A 21,050-nucleotide genomic window follows, 5' to 3' on the forward strand; every position below is an offset into this window, starting at 1 on the left:
CCTGCAAACAACCTATCCACAGGAATGGGCCGCAATATGATATTGAGTTTGCAAGATGGCAGAGAGCTGCCAAAGCATCTAAGGTATTCATTCAGCAATTGGATGCCCCAGCAGTGCAGCTTTGCAGATGGGAGTTGTAGTCCAAAGCACCCAGAGAGTGCCAGGCTGGGGGAGGCCAGGCTAAAGGAAACAGAGCTGGATGATTTGTTGTTCAGCGGCCTTCAACCTCAGCCAAGGAGGGATCATTAAAACACCCAAGAAGAGCCTTTTGGTCACTGGATCAGACCAAACGCGGCTCCATCTTGCCAAGCTCCCTGTTCTTGCAATGGCCAACTGAATGCCGTTGAGCTCATCAAGCTTTGGACTCTCGTGGTTCTGGATCACATGAGATAATATGAAAACAAGAGGAAGATAGCAAGATGTGGAACAGTTCTTAGGAACCTTTGGGGCAATAAAGCTCTTCCAGGCTGTACCCAGGCCCAGACAGAGGGGGAGGGGGCATATGGGCCACTTGGCCCGGGCCTCCAATTCCAAAGGGGGCCTTGGTCAGCATTATTTATATACTTACTTATTTATAAGACTTCAGTTATCCCCAGGGTAAAAAAAGGGGGGCAACTTATCTACCTGGCCTGGGCCTCTGCCTGGCTCTGCAAGGCCCTGGCTGTACCACATGGGGGGCAGATCATTCCAGGGCAGGAAGAAAGCTTGGCTGCTGACCTCTTTTCCTTGACAAGCTAGTTTTCCACCTGTGGGGAGCCTCCAGATCTGCAGCAGAGAAGCCCCAAACACTCTTCTTCCTTCTCCATTCCCGCTGGAAACTGGGGTGTCTGTGGGTCTTCTGCAGGACAGCCTCCCTGTGCATCAACTTCATCCCCCACTTCGCCCCAACCCAAACTCCATCCTCTTGCCTGGACTGCTTTGGAGGGCTGCAGAGCTGGCTTCTACTCACAGAGCTCTTTTCAGGGGCCAAAAGCTCACAGGAGCTTGTGATTCAATTGCATGGAAAGGGATTTCTACCTGACCTTGAAAGCCCATCCTGTGGCTCAGGCAGAAAAGGACCTTGCACATATTCCCCAAGAATTTGGCCAATGGAAGACGGGCGTGTATCCAGGGGCATCTTGGCTTCTCTCGTAACCAGGATTCCACCCATGTGGTCAAGGGATATTTTAAGTCTTCCAGCACTGACTGTGGTTAACCAGTGCTTGGATGAGCAAAGGAGGCAGCTGCCGCCAACTTGGGGTTAAGATGCCTTCCCCTTCCCATCTGTTCTAGAGGCTGGAAAAGGGGCACCAATTAATTTCTACTGCGCAACACCAAAAATTAGCATAACCTCTCGTTACTGTGCTTTGTGGCACAGAGTTTCATTGGGGGAGGGGGCTCACTCTTCAAGGCACTCCCTGGCATCCTGCAGCGAAATTCTCTCTCTCTGCACAGTGGTCCCCAGAGTTAATATAAATGACTGTCACCACCTGCCAGTCCATTTGTTAAAAGGCAGGAATCAAGATCCACTCACAAGCATCCCTCAAGTCCGTCCAGTGGAGTCCCGTCCCCCCCGGTCCAACTTCAACTGGGGTCCGCAGTGACCTTGGGGGAGCCCCATGTCACTTACTTAACTGTTCCATCGGCCTTGACTTGGGAAGCAATCCCATCCAGAAACAGACCTCTCTGTTTGAAAGAGAAGCTTGAACAGAAGAATGTTGTTGGCACCTTCCAACGTGTCTCTTGGACAGATGGGGCACTTGTCCCCAGAGGCTTTGAGCAGCCCCAACCCGTGAAGCATTTGGCAATGCTCAGAGGTGGTTATTCCCACATGCTCCTTTCGACCCAGGAAGCTCCTTTCTCATGAGATCTGGAGACTTTAAACACAGCTTCATAAACTGAAGAAACCACCGAGCGTTAGACCAGAGGAGCGTGATCCTTCGTAGTAATTCCAAAAGACCACAGAGAACAGCTAGTGGAATCCTAAGAGGAGGGAGGTGGCAACCGAAAGGGGGGTGTCGCAGGGTGGGGGGCTAACACTACCTTCATTAATGCCTCTCTCCTTCTCCCTGGTGTAGCAGAGAGCTGGTGGGTCTTCCTGGGCACCATATGGGATGTGCTGGATTGATCGCCTTAGGGACCAGCTGCAAATTGATTTAGCAGAGACACTCCCCCTGGCCTAAGTGAACTGATGCATGCCTGGGCGACAGATAATAAATGGCCCCCGTTAGCACAGTAAACAGTTGGCCACAAAAATCTGCCTCTGCAGGGGCACCAAATATGTAAAAGGGAATAATAACCTGCTGCTAGATCAAAACCCTGGCTGGTTAAAACGTGCTAGCTTTTTGACTGCATGGGACTCCCTAGTATAGGATTCCAGAGCACAATAACCACACTGGATTGTGTTCCTGTTAGATTAGCCCCGGGTTGTGCTTCCAAGCTTATTCATTTTATTTTGAAGTTTAAAAATTACAACGTGCTTGGGATCTAAAAACCGCAAAGCTTCTCAAAACAATAAAACACAAGAACATCAAAACTGCAGTTTTAAAAACCCCTGGTCTGCGAATGCCCAGGGATTTATTTATTTTTTAACAGGCAGCAGAAACCATTGGTGCATGCCAGATGGCCGGGGGGGGGGGTGAGGAGGGCGGCATTCTGTTCAACCAGGTGGTCACTGCCACCACGAATGCCCCCTCTAGTTCTGCAGGTTGCAGGCGTGCCAGCAGAGCTCCCTCCAAAGGTCACAGTGATCTAACAGGGCAGGAGGGAAAGCGTTCCTTCAGGTAACCTGGTCCTGCAGTGTTTAGAGCTTTCTGCATTAATGATAACACCTTAAACTGAGCTCAGTGGCAAGCTGGCAACTGGTTCAGTTCAATCAGTGCAGGTCGGGTAAGTGTATGCTCAAGTCTCTCCCCACCCACTGCAGTCAATCTCTTCTGGACAACTGTCTGGGGGCCACATGCCACTGGTGGGAGGGGCCAAAGGCAAAAAAGAGGAGGCATCACCTTGCCAACAAAGGCCTGTATAGTTAAAGCTATGGTTTTCCCAGTAGTGATGTATGGAAGTGAGAGCTGGATCTTCGGCTGATCGCCGAAGAATTGATGCTTTTGAATTACGGTGCTGGAGGAGACTCTTGAGAGTCCCATGGACTGCAAGAAGATCAAACCTCTCCATTCTGAAGGAAATCAGCCCTGAGTGCTCACTGGAAGGACAGATCCTGAAGCTGAGGCTCCAATACTTTGGCCACCTCAAGAGAAGAGAAGACTCCCTGGAAAAGACCCTGATGTTGGGAAAGATGAAGGGCACAAGGAGAAGGGGACAACAGAGGACAAGATGGTTGGACAGTGTTCTCAAAGCTACTAGCATGAGTTTGACCAAACTGCGGGAGGTGGTGGAAGGCAGAAGTGCCTGGCGTTCTCTGGTCCAGGGGGTCACGAAGAGTCAGACACGACTAAACGACAACACCTTTGTACTGTAGAATCGTTTCTACAGAGACTAAGGCCATGGCACTCAAGGAGGGTGTGGAGCAAGGCCAGCAAGGGGCGTGGCCTAGGGAGAGGGGGCGTTTCCTGGGAAGAGTCCCAAGGGAAAGACAGAGAGGTCCAGAGGGCTGCAATTGGCCCCTGGCCCGAGGTTACCCACCCCATGCTTGAGTTGCTGCACACTGTAATTTCATTATTGAAAGCAAGAAATGAGGACCTCCACTCCTTCCTGGCTCCTTATTCCAGCAGCCTCTGGGCAGAACTGAGAGCTAGCTCATTGCTGCAATGGAAAGCAAATTTGCCCTTCCACAAAACTGGATTCCATGCTCTCTCCACTGAGACAAGGTGGACAGACGCCTCCCCACTTGCTAAACAGACACAGACACAGACAGACAGACAGACAGACAGACACACACACACACACACACACGGAGGAATGTCCATTAAAGTCATGATCGTATCAAACCCTCCAAGGCGTTTCTAAAAAGGAGGAGGGAAAGCCAAGCAAGTGCCTCTCCCAATATTCTCCACACCAGGATTGCTTTAAAATTCATTAGTTTCTCTCCCCCACCCCATAAAACACATTCAGAAGCACTTTCCGCCTACAAAACGCAGTTCTGAGCTGCAACCTCCTGTTTAAATGGAAGAGGGGGGGTCTTTTGGCTGAAGAAAAAGGGATGCTTGCTGAAATGAGCAGCTTGCTCAAAGGATGCCCCAGATCAGTCCAGCCCCCATCGTGCATATTAAACATTACGGGGAGGGGGGGGAGTTAAGATGCCAGTGTGCAGGAAGGGGGCATTGTTTTCAACTGCCAACTGTTCTCTGGTGCCCAATCCTGTTCTGATTTATTCCCTGTTGTCCGGGCGGTGAGAGGAGATTCTCTTCTTCCATCCCAGCTTCCTCTGGGGCACATGGAAAGGAGAGATAAGCCCCTCCTATCAGTCAGTGTTGGAGAGATAACAGGAATAGCTCTTGAAAATTATTTTCTCACCCACCCCCTGAACACACACACACAGACATTTTCTCCTTACAATCCGTTTCACACCTTTTGATGGTGTTGCTTAAATTGTACTCTGTTAAATTTTTTTAGCACAGTTGCCGGTCTATTTTAATTGGAATTTTATTTTTTTCTGTATGCAGCTAGTAGAAACATAGGAAGCCATTTTACACTGGATCAGATCACTGGTCCATTAGCTCAGTATTGTCTACTACACTGACTGGCAGTGGCAGCTCTCCAAGGATTTCAGACAGGAGACTCTCTAGGGCTGATTTTCTCAACCAACCCTGTGTCCCCAGATGCTCTTGAACTACAACTCCCATCATCCCTGACCACTGGCCATGCTGGCTAGGAATGATGGGAGTTGTAGTCCAACAACACCTGGGGACTGAACGCTGAGAAAGGCCTTACCTGGAGATTGAACCTGGGGACTTCCTGCAAGATGCCATCACTTCCAACGATTGGCTATATATTCATTTTCCATATACATATTCATTTTCCAAATTTATAACACATCAATGCCAAATTAAAACTATTTTAATACAATTTTTCCAAAAACTGGCTTCCTACTCTTTCTCAGATATTTCTTCGTATTACATGCTGCTTGCATTACAAATTTATCTCCAATTAGCAAGCATTTTAAAAAACAAATACCCTTTTCCCTCAGCTGTCTGTTTGCATTTAACAAATAAATGCGATGATGATGATGATGGAAAAGGGGGACAGCGTTTAACACACCCCCAACCTTCCTTGCCCAAAGAGAAGCACTGCCTGTCCTTAGTAGCCAATGGAAGAGTGCAATCTTTGGACAGCTAATCCTGCTTCCCAGGCCCATCACAGAAACCTGAGAAGTAGAATAGTCTACTCAATTTTGCTCAAGTTACCCAAGAGTTGGAAGGGTCCCTGAAAGCCACACAATCCAACTCTTGCTTGATGCAAAGAATCCAAAACTGGAGGGATTCCCCCAAACGATGCAGCCTCTGCATGAAGGGCTTCCGCCTCCATCAAGGGAGGCCATTGACCAGCTGGAAGGCAGCAGTGCTTCTGGATTCTAGTTGCTGGAAACTGAAGGGAGAGAGAGGGCTCTTGTGCCTGGGGGGGTTTCCCATTGGGGGCATCAGGTTGATCACTCTGAGAACAGGATGCCCAAGACAGCTATGTGATGCTGGGGCTGATGGGAGTTGTGGTCCAAACCACCTAGAAGGCACCAGGATGAGGAAAACTGGGCTCAAGCTCAGTCTAGACTCATCTACCCAATGGAGGCAAAGGAAAGCTACTTCTCCCCCACTACTGCATCTGCTCAGAGGGCAATTGCCCCAGAAGACACCCCCCACCTGATGTGGTTAAGAGCAAATGAAAAGCCAGAGTCATCTCCTGCTGGACCAGCCAGGCCCCATTCCGTCACCAGCCACTATTACAGCCCATCACAGCAAGAGTCCTAAAAGAAGAGTTATTTGCCAGACTGGAATTGCAGTGGCCCCAGGGGGGAGCAAAGTGGTTTTCCTTACTAGGCAGAGGAGCAGCCCATAGGCAGCAGCTGGGTTACAAAGCCCTCCCCTTTATGGCAAGGCGATTGGGGTGTAGAGAGAGAGAGAGAGAGAGAGAGAGAGAGAGAGAGAGATTTGAGCTCCTTGGTCCAACGAAGGCAAACCAGAGCTGCCTGCTCAAATAGCCGGACTGATGGCAGCCAACATGTCACTGGGAGGCAAACACCATTTCAGAAAGGATCCTGGCTCAGTGGTCGAGAAAAGAGGCCAGTAGCATCATGAACTGAATCAGTTTCTCCCGCAATTTCACACACAAAATGGCGGCCAAGGATGCTCACCTGCGCCTGGGCTGGACCACTTCAGGGGCCTCCGGTGGTATCTCACAGCAGGCAATTTGCTTCTCTGCATAAAATAAAACACTTTGTATGCTGTGTTTGAAATTAGCCAGGCGCATTTTGCACCTGGCTTTCGACCGCTTGGAACCAGGCGACTTTTCCTCTTAAGTTCTCAAAGCTCTTAACCCGTCATCTGAACTAGCCAGAAGTCTAACTGGGAATCAATCACAGTCAGTCCTTTGAAAAATAAAGACTTTAGTCTTGCCCCAAAATGACAACTAGACATTCCGTTTTGGCGACTGCAACGTTGGTTTAAGGAGCCATTTGGCGCCTAGCTTATATATCTGAGTTTCTAACGTTGTTCATATGTAGAAGGTGTCACATCGAGCAAGAGGATCAGCTAAATCCCTTCTCTCCCAACAAGATACAGCCTCAAGTGAAGTTTTGGTCTGATTCTGCAGAGCTCTGAGGATATACAGTGGTACCTTGGGTTACAGATGCTTCAGGTTACAGACTCCGCTAACTCAGAAATAGTACCTTGGGTTAAGAACTTTGCTTCAGGATGAGAACAGAAATCGCGTGGTGGCGGCGCGGCGGTAGCAGGAGGTCCCATTAGCTAAAGTGGTGCTTCAGCTTAAGAACAGTTTCAGGTTAAGAGCGGACCTCCGGAACGAATTAAGTTCTTAACCCGAGGTACCACTATATATGCTGAGATTGATCATGGCCTTACTCCTAACTTCCCCCCACTGTCTTTTAGGACTAAAAGAGGAAGGAGGAAAGCAGATCCCAAAAGATTCCTCTTCTGTGCTGCTTAGTGAAACCAGATCCCAGAACCCAGAGCTGGCCACCAGATGACAAGGAAGCCAGCAGGAGGAAGAGGCAGCCACACTTTCCAAAAGGCGACACCATCCACCAGTCCCCATCAGCAGTCTCCGCTCTCACCCCAGACCATCAGCCACTCACTCGCCTGGTCTTTACTGGGTTCCGAGGAAGCTGAAGGGGCAGCCAGCGGGAAAGAGGCAAACTGAAAGCAGAGAAGGGTCAGGAGGGGGAAAGGCAAGGCAGTCGGAGAAGAGGCAGGACAAACAGTTCCATCAGGAGCAAAGCAGGCCCTGGCATGGAAAGCCCCTTTTGGCTGGGGCTCATGAGGTCCAGTTTCCAGTCCAGCAGCTGCCTGGTTCCTGCCAAACTGGGAGGAGCAAAAGAAACTTGATTGCAGAGCCAGCCCAGGTGAAAGGGAAGAGGGAGCTGAGCCATGCCAGAGAATGCTGGCCACACCTGTCCAGGGGATGCAATCCCAGAAATGCAGGATTTGGATGCAGCTACCCTGGGGTGAGGGACGTGGGTGCAGCTGTGGGTTAAACCACAGAGCCTATGACTTGCTAATCAGAAGGTCGGCGGTTCGAATCTCCGCGATGGGGTGAGCTCCCGTTGCTCGGTCCCTGTTCCAACCAACCTAGCAGTTCAAAAGCATGTCAAAGTGCAAGTAGATAAATAGGTACCGCTCCTGCGGGAAGGTAAACGGCGTTTCCGTGCGCTGCTGTGGTTCGCCAGAAGCGGCTAAGTCATGCTGGCCACATGACCCGGAAGCTGTACGCTGGCTCCCTCGGCCAATAAAGCGAGATGAGCGCCGCAACCCCAGAGTCAGTCACGACTGGATCTAATGGTCAGGGGTCCCTTCACCTTTACCTTTACCCTGGGGTGACCTAAAGGCCCTCACCAGGTGCTCAGAATCATGCACCCACATTTCTTCACAGTACTCCAAGACTAAGCCTCAATATTCAAGACGGCATCTGTGGCATTACAGGTGTCCAGCTTTTGCATCGCATGGAGAAGCGACAGAAAGGTGGACTACACACCACAAGCCCTCTGTTTGCTTTGCTTCTATCCTTAAAAAGTGTCCCCCATCAAAGCTCAGGTGTAAACTTTCCTTCTTTCTTTTTTTTAAAAGAGAGAGCACACATGTGTGCAAATCACTAGCTTTAATGGCCAAGGAGCTTAACAAGACTCCCAGCAATCGGGAGAGGCATATGAGTGCTTTGGCTAGCAAAACCAGGACTACAGGCAAACGGAGAAATCACTGAAAGTGTCATAGAACCATAGAACTGGAAGGGACCCCAAGGGTCATCTAGCCCAACCCCCTGAAATTCAAAATTCAAAACCAATCATTTGTCCAGGTCACATATTCTGACTTGGCTTGGAGCAGAACTTTCAACTGCTTGGCAATCCAGGTACCCCCAACAAGCCCTGCTTATTGCCCATCCGACATCTCAGCCCTCCCTGAGAGAAAGAGCCCAGCCCTGGCAGCAGAGAGAAAAGAGGGAGGCCCTCCAGGGGCCCCACAAATGCCAGCGGATGATGAGAACGGCCTCCACATTTCAGCCCGAGGGCAGGGATTGCCCTGACGCCTCCTGAGACTCGCAAGCTGCTCTGGGAGCTTTGTTTTGGCTAAAGGGCAGAGTAAAAATGCATTAAATAAACAAATTGTGAAGACTATGCAGCATTCCACATTCGCACACACTCATTCTTTCATCAGGTTATCTGCACAACACAGCTCCCATCCCCCCCCCAAAAAAAGAGGCCTCCCCCACTCTTGACCTCTCTCTGCGCAGGCCTGGCTTTTCTGAATAGACTGGACAAACAGCCAGCCAGCCAGGCCACTGACAGCTGCCTCTTGCCCCAGTGATGGCTGCCCATCCTGGCACAGAGCAAGCCACAGTTTGGGTCTCACCCAGTGAAGTCCGTGGCCACTAGACGGCTGCAAGACCAAGCGAGCAAGCCATCTTCAAATACCTGAAAGGTTGCCACATGGAGGATGGAGGAAGCTTGTTTTCTGCCGCTCCAGAACCACTGGATTCAAATGGCAGGAAAGGAGATTCCAGCTAAATGTCAGAAAGAACTTTCTGAGGGCCAGAGCTGTTCAACAGCAGAACAGACGACCTCGGAAGGTGGCAGGCTGTCCTTCGCTGGAGGTTTCTGAACAGTGGTCAGGTGGCCAGCTGCTTTAGTCCTGCGTCGCAGGGGGTTGGACTGGATGACCCTCGGAGTCCCTCCCAACTCTTCAAGTCTGTTATTCTAATGGCGCACTGAGGAGGTGTGGGGGACACGTGAAAAAGGAGCAAAGCCGGATGGACTGGAAATCCACCCACCCGCCAGCCCGAAAAATTGGTTTGAATTCCAGGCTGTTTGTTATCAAGGGGAAACTGGTTTGGCTTCTTCAAAACGTAAATCAGGGGGTTGGAGGATGGGGGTGGAAGAGGCAAGACGCCCCAGTGGGACCTTCGGCACACAAGGCAAAGCCGTGCACGCTACTGGGGCATGGCCTAAATAAATAATAATAATAATAATAATAATAATTATTATTATTATTATTATTATTATTATTATTATTATTATTATTATTATTATTTATACCCCACCCATCTAGCTGGGTTTCCCTGCCCCCTCCCTTTCTCTCTTTGCCTCTCCAAAGAGCGTTCCTCTTTCAAACAATGGCTTCATCCATTTGCCGATGGGTGCACATTTAACCAGCTAATAAACCAATTACGACTGATACAATTAGTTAATCAACTAAGCCCCACCAGAAACTGCCCCCCTATAAGTGCTCCTTCATTCCACTTTCTCCCCCCATCTGTGGAGAAGCGCAGGGAGGAGGAAACATCACAGCCTTCAATCACAGCATGTGGAGAAGCACAAAACTGTAAACTTGGGGGTCACGTAGTCCAACCCCCTGCAATGCAGAAACCACAGATAAAGAATCCCCGACAGATGGCCACTCAACCTCAGTTCCACTGTCAAAAAGCTCTTGCGGTCAGAAAGTTCTTCATAGCGTTTAGCCAGAATCTCATTTCTCGTTATCTGAATCCACTGGTTCCGGTCCTACCCTCTGGAGCAGCAGGAAACAAGCCTTCTTCATCTGACATACAGGTATTTGAAGGCGGCTATTGTATCACCTCTCAGTCTCCTCTTTTCCAGGCTAAACACACCAAACTCCCTCAACCGTTCCTCATATGGCTTGGTTTCCAGACCCTCCAGCACCTCGGTCACCCTCCTCTGCACACGTTCCAGCTTTCAATATCCTTCTTAAACTGTGGCGAACCTCCACTGCCTGATATGCGAGAGGCTGCAAAGCGATCCCGACCATGACCATCTGCCGTAGCGCTTTAAAGCAGTGTGAGAAATTGCCCAGGCACGCTTTGCGACCGGTGCAAGTCCAACCGCGACCACGTGGAGATTTGGCGACTGGCATCTCCACCTGGTTGGCCCCTCCAGCTTTCCTAAGTAGGGAAGTAGAAGAGCTTGTTTATCGCATTCACCGTATTTTTTGCTCTATGAGACGCACCTAATTTTTGGAGGAGGAAAACAAGGGGGGAAAATATTCTGAATCTCAGAAGCCAGAACAACAAGAGGGATCGCTGTGCAGCGAAAGCAGCGATCCCTCTTGCTGTTCAGGCTTCTGGGATAGCTGCGCGGCCTGCATTCGCTCCATAAGACGCACACACATTTCCCCTTACTTTTTAGGAGGGAAAAAGTGAGTCTTATAGAGCAAAAAATATGGTATATCCCACCTTTTTCCTCCAAGGAATACACAGCTCCCTCCTCTGTTCATCCCTACAATGACCCTACGAGGTAGATTAAGAGGCTGTGACTTGCCCAAAGCATAGCTGTCAACTTTTTCTAAAGGGAAATTCCCTTATTCCAAATAGGATTCCTCGCAAGAAAAGGGAAATGTTGACAGCTATGGCCCAAAGTCACCCAGGGAGTGGGGATTTGAACCCTGATCTCCCAGGTCCTAGTCCAACACTAACCACAACGCCACACTGGCTTCCTAGAGTTATTCTGCTATGGGGCAGTTCTATAAATTAAGTAGGTAAATAAATATGGGGAGAGCCAAATGTCACTTAAAGAGAAGGATGTGAAATATTTTCTGTGAAGTTATGCTACTCCATATTCTTCGCAGAGCTAATGGAGGGGAAAGAGGAAAGCTGGAGGGGAGCTTTGCTGCCAACCCCCACTATAACAAAATCCACAGTCAGAATACCTAACACTGCCCCCAGCTTGGCATCTGAAATGCTATAACACAAAATAAAGTGGGAGAACATTGCAGATTCTGAGGCCCCAGCCAAATGCAGAGACGAGCTTTGATCTGGAGGTTTTTGCATTCTGAATACCTTGAAGCCGCTGCCCCTGCAAGCACACACCAGCTTCAAAAATACAATGAGAAAAATAACACTGCCCCCCTCCAGTTCTCCCCAAAGGTTTATCATCAAAGCTTGCGGGAGGGGGGGCTGGCTCACCCTTTTCAACCATTCAAGGGGTGGGGCATCCCCTGCCCACAAACAGCCAAGCCCAAGAGCTCAGAAAAGGAAATCACAACCAGTGGGATGGCAGTGGAGACCCTTCAAAGCAGTGAAGAACCAAGCACAAGGAGGGAGAACCAAGGACATGGACATGGGCTTTCAAACAAATGACTCCCCACCATGTGCATCCCAAGGTGGCAGACTAGTACCTGAGAGAAGTGGGTTCGAATCACCGCTCAGCCATGAAGCTCACTGGGTGAGCCAGTCACTGCCTCTTAGTCTAACCTACCTCACAGGGCTGATGTGGGGATTGAGAGCGGGGGGAGAACCATGTATGCCACCTTGGGCTCCTTGGAAGAAAAGGTGGGATATTAATGTAATAAATAGACAAATAGCAGTAATGTACCATGTAGCTCACCCCCAACCAGCAATTATTGGGGGGGGGGGGTTTTACAACTCTGCCACAGGAGTAGATTCTCACTGTTAGGGGGAATAGGATTATTGCCCCTACAGGGTCCAATTGAAGACCGATTAAGAAGGTTCCTAGGGAGCAGGTGGTGCTATGGTCTAAACAGCAGTTGGTGCTATGGTCTAAACCAGTGTTCCCCAACCTTGGGCCTCCAGCTGTTTTTGGACTACAACTCCCATCATCCCTCGCTAGCAAGACCAGTGGTCAAGGATGATGGGAATTGTAGTCCAAAAACAGCTGGAGGCCCAAGGTTGGGGATCACTGGTCTAAACTACTGAGCCTATTGGGCTTGTTGATCAGAAGGTTGGTGGTTCGAATCCCCGCGACGGGGTGAACTCCCATTGCTCTGTCTCAGCTCCTGCCAACCTAGCAGTTCAAAAACACGCCACTGCGAGTAGATAAATAGGTACTGCTGCAGCGGGAAGGTAAACAGCATTTCCATGTGCTCTGGCTATTGTCATGGTCCTCTGTGTGCCAGTAGTGGGTTAGTCCTGCTGGCCACATGACCTGGAAAGCTGTCTGCGGCAAACGCCGGCTCCCTCAGCTTGAAAGTGGACCCCATAATCACCTTTGTCTGCACATAACCGTCCAGGGGTCCTTTACCTTTTTTATGAAGGCTCCCATAAAGAGACTGGCAGATGACTACCACTTCCCAATGGGTGTTGGGGACTGTCCAACTTTCTGGATGGACAGCTGACAAAATGGCCCTCAAGCCACCCACTCAGCAAAACCAAACAGGCTCCCTGGATATCTTGAGAATATGAATAGGGAGCCATGAGGGCAGAAAAGTATTGAGGGAACACAGAAAAGATACCCTTTCAGGGATTATTCCAGGGGGTGCGAAGGATATGCTTCTCTACTACCACTGCAGAGGGACAGAGTTGTCCAGAAGAGCTTTTTCCAGGGCCTCTGACATCTCTGCAAGACGATACTGAAGAACCCTCACGGTGGGTGACCAGTTTACAAGGCATTCTGCAGATAAAATGGTTTGCACCTTGCAGCAGGTCACTTCAGCACCTGCTCATCCAGCTCTGAAGGATGTTTGTGCAATCTGAAGGTGTGATTGCACATCTTGGAACCTAGCCATGTATGCACTTAACCCTTCCTGGCTTACAAAAATTGCCTTGAGAGGGCCAGACTGAGTGGGGAAGGTGGGGTGGCAAATGCCACTCTACGACAGAGCACCGGTCCACTGAACCTGAAAAGAGTTGGTGGGAAAGCTTTTGGTTTTTTAGAAAAGACCTTCTTGAATACCCCCCCATTGGCATCTGGGCATTTTTGGGCAGCGCACTTGAGCACATGGTTGCATCTCAACTCCAGGTTTCCCTGAAGACGTCGAGACTTTACCCCCCAATCCAAAATGGCGCCAGGAGAACACACAAATTGAAACTTAATCCAGACATGTCAAAGGTGTTCCTGGCCTATAGGGAATACCGTTCAATCTGCATTGGATGGGGGTTGTGCTGTGCTTGAAGACCCAAGTTCATTTTCTGGGGGTTCATCTTCTGAGCCTAAATACCCAGATTGCATCAGTGCCAAGACACCTTTGCACAAATGAGGCTAATGCACCCGCTACACCCATTCCCAGAGATGTCCAATCAGGCTGCGGGAATGTGGGCCTTATTTACATGTCGCCTGGACTACTGCAATGCACTCGATGGAGGGCTGCCTCTGAAGGAGTTTGGTTCAGCCAGGCTCTTGATCACAGTCAGATGTGGGGAGTATGCAACTCACTCCTGCTTTACTGCAGCTTCAATTCTGGGCACAATTTAGAGCGCTGGTTGTAATGTACCGGGGTCCAGAATACTGCCTTCCATGTCAGCTGGTCCTGCTGTTACTTCAGGGATCCAGGGAAAGTGGGGCCTTCTCAGTAGCAGACCCGGCTTTGAGATCTTCCCTTACAGAACTTCATTTTGCTCCCTCACAACCAGCTGCCTTCTACCTTCAAGCGAAGGAAGGTCAAAACAAACCCCAGAGGCAGATTTGCCTCTTTTCCTGCTCAGGTTATTTTGAGAGGCCACCCACTTTGTTCTTCATAGTTCTGGCTTCTCTTCCTTTTACATTTATGCTGCTATGCACCTTAATTGTTTCAAAGGTGTCTTTTTCCTGTATTATGAACCACCAGGAGCAGCGCATGTTTTTGATTACCTGAATTTAAAAGATTGGTTTTTAACGTTGCCTTAATTCTAAATTATCCTTAATCGTTATCTTTTATATCTTTTTTATTTATTTTTTTGTATTTCATCTGTCTTGTTGTAATTTGTGTAAGCTGAATTTAGCAGCCCCGGTCTGCTAAAAAGGTAGGATATAACAACAACAACAACAACAACGTGGAAGCATAGACAAAATAAAACAGTGGATGTGGTTAATGCCATGATGGAATGGGGCCCTTTCTTCCTGCATCAGGCTTACTCTTCAAGGTACTGCACTGCTGTTTCTGTGGGGTGGAGAGACATGACCCTTTGCAGGCACACACACAAATTCTGGGCTTGCCGGAGGAACCAGGTCTGGTGCCTCACAGTTTCAGGGTTTCATCTGCTAGAAGAGCAAAAGCTTTGTGTGTGTGGAGGAGGGAATACCCATTTAAAAGGCACCTGCTTCTCTGCAAGGACAGCCCAGGCAGCTGAAAGAGAAGAGAGGGCCTGGAGGCATTGGCCTGGGCACCCTCCCCTCCCCTCCTATTGTTCCTGCCCAGGAAACTGCAAGCCGGAGCAGACATCTAAAGAGCATCATCACAGGACAGATGGCTGCAGTTCAGATTAGACCAGTGGGTGAGCCTCCTCCCTCTCCCATCCCCACCCCTATTGCTTCTCGCACAAGATCCACAAGTCTTGAGAAGAAAAGAAATTGAGGGCTCTCTAATCTGGGAGGGAGGGAGGGAGGGAGGGGAGAGGTCACTTTGAGGATAAGGAGCCTTCGCCTTCCATGTGCCAAAGCCAGATCAGAGCCCAAACAATCCCCCTCCCCATATAATGTGGGGTGGTGGGGAGATAAATTATCAGGAAATAAATGAGAGGCAGGAAAAGGAGACTCAGACACTCTACCTGCATTTAAATATTAACAAATGCCAAACTAGGAGGACGAAAGATCCCAACTCTCCTTGAGAGCTTCAAAACCTCTCCACTCTGAGAGCCTCTTGAAGCCCAGCCAAGCAGGCAGGAATTTAGCTGTTTGCAAATGTCAGGCGCTGTTCCTTATTACAATATTGACTCTGGGAATGACAAAGGTGAAGGATCTATATATATAGCAGTCTGGACCCTCACTCCAGAGGCCACAACTTCTTCCAGTTTAGCACCTCCAGCATCCATCAATATTAAAAAGAAATGCCTATCGTTTTGAATGATTGTCAGCATGCAATTTCCCCCCCCCCCACTTTCATGTCCTTTGCTGTCCCCATTACCCATGTACTTGTTAAGATTTCAAATGTAGATTTTTAATTGGTATTGGGCTGAATTTGTGGGGCCGTAGGCTACCTGAAGGGCACTTCCTGGAAGCATGAGGAGATATAACTCAATAATAAATTATTATCCAAGGCCTTTGCTAGACCTGTTCTATAGAATCAGCTACTGCTTTGCTAAACCCGCTCTGCTCTTTAAGCAGAGGTCCAGTGACAATGCCTGGCAAGCTGCAGGGGCAACTTCCAGTAGCGACAACCACTGTCCATCATCTCAGAACTGGACAAGGGAAACCAGAGTCTGTTAGAAAGGTACACGCAGCTCCTAAGCAGCCTTGCTGTCATCAAGTCCAGCATCTGCCTGGACACACAATAGACACCTGGCCAGTGTTTACGCCAGGAAGACACACTCCTTGAAAGTAAGACACTGAAACAAGGAGGAGCATAGCAGTCTCAGGCCCAAGAAAGTAGCATGTGCAGCCTTGCAGGTGATGAGCTAGCATCCCACTGAAAGGTCACCCAGGCAGGTTCCTAAATGAAAGCACAAGGGGCTAGGATCAGCCTTCCCCAACTGGGTGCCCTGCAGCTACAATTCCCCTCAATGGCCATGGGGGCTGGGAGCCGTAGTCCAAAACAGCTGCAGGGCACTAGGTTGGGGAAAGGCCGAGCCAGATGACTTCCAGGTGCATCCACACACCCGGGCCCATCACGTGATGACTGCACTACCATGTGATGACTGCAGGAGAAAATGAATCACAGGTAGATTCTGGGCCTTGACTCAAAACACAACATGCCTGTTAACACAGGGGGAAGGGCGCAGGTCAGCAGCAGAGCACCTGCTTGGCATGCAGGCGACCCATGGATCGCACAAGCCAAGCCACACTCCGTAACATCTCAATGGCAGCACAAGGACACCTAAGCAGCCCATTAAAGCCCAAGGCTAGTCCATGATGTCTTTCAAAATCAGGAGGCAAAAGGACGGAGGGGGCTCTGGTGTACCCTGCTCTCCTGTCATTCTGAGCAATACAACAGAACCCCCCAACCAGGCTAAAGAGGCAGTATCCAATGGTCCAAGGGCCACTTGAGTTGGGCAACCTCCTCCTCCACTGCCGCCACCCCAACATCTGCATTCTAGAGCCAATTATCCTTTGGGCACCCCAACATCCTGGCACCTCCCTCCCACCAAGAGATAAAGGACCATGTGAAGCCCCCAGATGGAGTTTTCCCAGCTTCCACAGAAGGGGAAGGAGCCTCAGGATGGCACCACCTGACCCAACCAAGCAGAGGAGAAGGCCCAACCTGAGGACCTCACCTGAGTGGGCCAGGCAGGGCATCACAAAGCTGTGCAAAGGGGGAGGTCAGAAACTCCCCCAACCCAGACAGGTACAGAGTCAAGATGTGGTTATATGGCTAAAACATATCCCCCCATCAGAAAACAAAAGGGACTCCCCACATACACCATTATCAGGAATTTCAACACTCCTGCATGCTATAGAAAAGGAAGACACCCCTTCCCTCTTGAAGAAGAACAAGGACACAAAAGGAGATTCCCACCCACCTGCCTCTCCGAGGTGGTAGCAGCTGTCCAGAGAGGCTCTGCCGGCCGGCAGGTCGCCGTCGCTGGGCCAGATCTGCCCACTCTTGCGGACGCCCACGATGGTGGCCTCGGAGACCACGACCTGCTGCTGCTGCCGGTGCCGCTTCTGGGACTGGGGCGTCGGGGGGCTGCTGCTGCTGTCGAAGGACTGCTGGGAGTTCTGGGAGGGCGAGCGGCTCTTGTCGCGGCCGTACAGGCGGCAGGCGGTGGGGCTGGGCGAGACGTGGCTGGACTGGCCCGACGAGAAGTCCTCCTCGCTCGACGTGAGGTTCTCGTTGGAGCTGCAGTCGGGCGTGTAGCCGCCGCCGATATCGTCGAAGCTGCGCGGCGAGTAGGAGCGGCGCGGCCAGGTCAGCGGCTTCTCCGGCTCGACGGCGGCGCCCGAGTGGCCGCGCAGCAGCGGCGTCGGCGGGGCGCCTTTGCCCCCGGGCTCCCCGGCGCCTTCGCCCCCCGCCGCCGCCATCATCATCATCATCATGCCCCCGACGTAAACGCTCTGGTAGGGCTGGAAGTCCGAGGGGGCGGCCTGCCAGGCGGAGGACGAGCGGGCAGCGCCGTTGCCGTCCAGCAGGTTGTCCTTGAGGAAGCGGGCGTTGAGCTCCGCGTCGTCGTAGTCGCCGTCGCCGAAGCAGGCCTCGGTCGAGCGGCCGCGCAGCCCCGGCAAGAGCTTCTTCCGTGCCTCCAGCTGCATGGCTTGGCTGCCCAGCGAGCTGATCCGGTCCGAGACCTCCTTGTCGTTCACCTTCACCAGGCCCTTCTCGTGGTGGTACTCCAGGTTCACGTAGAAGGGCTTGTCCGACGAGCAGGGCGGCGCGGACAACGGCTCCTTCCCATCCGCCGCTGCCGTCGTCAACGACTTCTTCAGCCCCCGCTCGAAGTTACAGCGCAGCGCCGCCACGTTGCTGGCCGCGCCGCCGCCCCCTCCGCGCTCCCGGCTGCCCACCGGCTCGAAGGCGCCCGCCTCCTTCTCCGAGGAGACGCTCAGAAGGCGCTGGCGGCGGCTACTGCCGCTGTTCCCGCCGCTGGGAGCCGCCCGGGCCCTGGCCGGGGAGCCTCCTTCCGCCGCCTCGCCGTTGCCGTCGGGCTGCTGCGTCGGGCTGTCCGCCTCGGAGCCGTCGCTATGCGCCGCCGAGAGCTTGCGGAGGGCAGGCGGGCGCGGCCGGTGGTGGTGGTGGGGTTTGCCGCTTGGCGGCGGCGGCGGCCTGGCCTGGCCGGTCGTTTGCGCCCCGACGTCTCCGTCGTCGGCCGCGGCCGTCCCCTCGTCTTCGTCGTCGTCGTCGAGGCCGGCGCGGGCGGGTCTGGCGAAGCCCCAGCGCTGCCGGTCGTAGCTCTTCTTCTCCTTGGCCAGCAGCGTCTGCAGGTAGATCATGCGGAAGCGCTCCTTGTTCACCTCCAGCTCCAGGCGGCGGATGGACGCCTTGCAGCGCTCCAGCTCCGCCTCGATGTCGCCCACCGAGCGCAGCGCCATCTGGGGAGGCTCCGAGTCGGCGAACTGCGCGCGCCACGCCTCGGCGAAGCCCACCGGGTCCACCATCGCGGCGGAGGCGGCCCGAGGGCCGGTCAGGGCGGCAGCGGCGCGCCCGGGCGGCGGAGCAGGAGGAGGCGGCGGCGGGGGGCGCTCATCCCCCGCCGGAGGAGGCAGGGTGTCCGCGGAGGCAGCAGCGGCGCTTCAGCCCCGGGCGCCCCGGCCGCGCTGCCCATGAGGAGCCGTCGCCACCGCCGCCCCCTCGGCGAGGGCGGGCGGGCAAGAACAAAGGCGCGAGCCGAGGCGGAGGCGAGCGCGGCCGGCAGCCTGCCTCACGCGCCCGGGCGGCGGGCTCCTCTCCTCTCCGCCTGCCTGGCTGCTGGCTTCCTCCTTGGCCTCGGCAGGGCCCGAGCCTTAGCCCATCCTGCGGCGGCGGCGGCTACTGATCCAGGCAGGCTCAGGCGGGGTCGGGCTGCAGCTCTCCGGGCGGCTCCGCGTCGCGGCTGCCCATCGCCGGCTGGCCCAGCTCGCGCTCGGGATGGCAGCCGCAGGGACGGCGAGGGCGGGGCGGGAGGCCAGGCGGGGCGGCGCGAGGGGGCGGGATTGGAGGAGGGGGGCGCGGCGAGGGGGCGGGCGGGACGGGCTGGGCCCCGTCGCCCCGCCCACAGCCCCGAGCACGTGCAGAGCGCCTCGCCACCGCCGCCTGCCGTGGATCCGGCTGGCTGGGCCAGGCCTGCCAAAAGGATCAGATCCCAGCTTAGGGTAGGAGAAAGGACGCTTCCCTTTCCGGTAATGCTGTTGGGGCAGAGGAGCCAGCTCCAAAGGGTCGAGGGGCTTTCGGTCGCTCAATAAAATATTTGGGGGGGGGGCTGCAACCCTCACCCCCAAGTTGATGAGCATTGCCATTCAAATAGTGCGCGTGCACCGTGTCATGTGGTCGATTATGCGGGGCTGGGTTTACCTGCCCCCACCCCATTTTTAAAAAAAATCAAGTTGGCACCCCTCCTGGGTAGGGGGCTTCTCTTGTGAGAATGGAGCAGCGGAAGAGCCTCGTTGCTGGCCTGCCTAGGGCAGCATCCTAATGCAGGATCCGAGCGCAAGAGCCCTCGCGCCCTTAGGAGCCAACTCCTAGGGGCCGAAGTCCCTTCCCCGCCGCCCCCTAGAAAATATTTGAGGGGGACGGCTTCCCCTCCAGTTGATGGGCATTGCCATTCAAATGGGGTGTGTGATTGATTATGCATCTTGTGACTGATTATGCAGGGCAGGGCTTACCTGCCCCCCCCCCAATATTTCACACAAGTTGGTACCCCTGCCCCATAGGACCCCACTGCTCCAGCCGAGGTCGCTTCAGCCCCTCCAGTAAAATATTTGAGGGGGCCATCCTTCCCCAAGTTGAGGGGGATTCCCATTCAAATGTTGTGTGTGCGCGCGCCACATTATGTGATTATTTGGGACAGGGTTTATTTTAACTGCCCCCACCCAATATTTAATTCAAGTTTGCACCCCCCTGTAGCCTTCCCTCTCTCCATGAATTTGCCCAATCCTCTTTTTAAGCCATCCAAGTTGGTGGTCATCACTGCCTCCAGCAGTTTCATAGTTTTAGCTGTTCGCTGTGGGAAGAAATACCATATTTTTTGCACCATAACACTCGCTTTTTTCCTCCTAGAAAGTAAGGGGAAATGTCTGTGCGTGTTATGGAGGGAATGCCTACGGGTGGCATGCCTACGGATTTTCCTCCTCTAAAAACTTTGTGTGTGTTATGGTCGGGTGCATGTTATAGAGCGAAAAATACGGTACTTTCTTTTAACTGATTGGCGAAGAGGGCCTTGGGTCTGATGAAGATCCAGGCCTCTGCTTATGTGCTTAGAAGCTTGTCAAGAGTCCCTCTCCCGCCATCATATGGAGTTGAAGATCTTTTTGGCTGTGGCTATTCCAAAGGATGGGACGTGGGTGGCGCTGTGGGTTAAACCACAGAGCCTAGGACTTGCCGATCAGAAGGTCAGCGGTTCGAATCCCCGCGACGGGGTGAGCTCCGGTTGCTCGGTCCCTGCTCCTGCCAACCTAGCAGTTCAAAAGCACGTCAAAATGCAAGTAGATAAATAGGTACTGCTCCGGCGGGAATGTAAACGGCGTTTCCGTGTGCTGCTCTGGTTCACCAGAAGCGGCTTAGTCATGACCCGGAAGCTGTACGCCGGCTCCCTCGGCCAACAAAGCGAGATGAGCGCCGCAACCCCAGAGTCAGCCACGACTGGACCTAATGGTCAGGGTTCCCTTACCTTTCCCTTTATTCCAAAGGATGGGATGACTCTGCTTATTTATATGTTCTCAACCCAGAACCTTTCTCTTCTCCTCTCCTGAGACCTAGACAAAGGGTGGAGCAGAGCCCCCCCTTCCCCGTGGCATCACCTGGGCAGCCTACCTTGAGCCATTCAATTGTCTGCAGAGAGCAGGATGTCTTTCATGTGCTCAGCCCCAGCCATGTGGCCCTCCTTTCCCAGAAACCCAGAGAGGCTTCCTGACTAAAATAAACAGGCTTCAAATGAAA

General features: G+C 52.5%; 1 protein-coding gene and 1 long non-coding RNA gene across 2 annotated transcripts in view; one reads left to right on the plus strand and one right to left on the minus strand.

Annotated features, from left to right (window-relative positions):
- The window catches only part of BCR (BCR activator of RhoGEF and GTPase), an 87,203-nt gene extending 68,608 nt beyond the window's left edge, over positions 1 to 18,595 (minus strand). Inside the window, exon 1 of the mRNA XM_081174683.1 lies at positions 17,002 to 18,595. Within this exon, the coding sequence (XP_081030809.1) occupies positions 17,002 to 18,574 (1,573 nt within the window). The 5' untranslated portion in view covers positions 18,575 to 18,595. The remainder of the gene's footprint in view (positions 1 to 17,001) is intronic.
- A 555-nt stretch (positions 18,596 to 19,150) lies between these two features.
- LOC308576089 lies at positions 19,151 to 21,050 on the plus strand. Its single transcript, XR_014003075.1, has 2 exons — positions 19,151 to 19,294; positions 20,865 to 21,050. It is a non-coding gene; the product is annotated as an uncharacterized lncRNA (long non-coding RNA).

Source organism: Podarcis bocagei (genome assembly GCF_964188305.1).
Source record: "Podarcis bocagei genome assembly, chromosome: 16".
In the NCBI taxonomy this organism is placed as follows: Eukaryota; Metazoa; Chordata; class Lepidosauria; order Squamata; family Lacertidae; genus Podarcis; species Podarcis bocagei.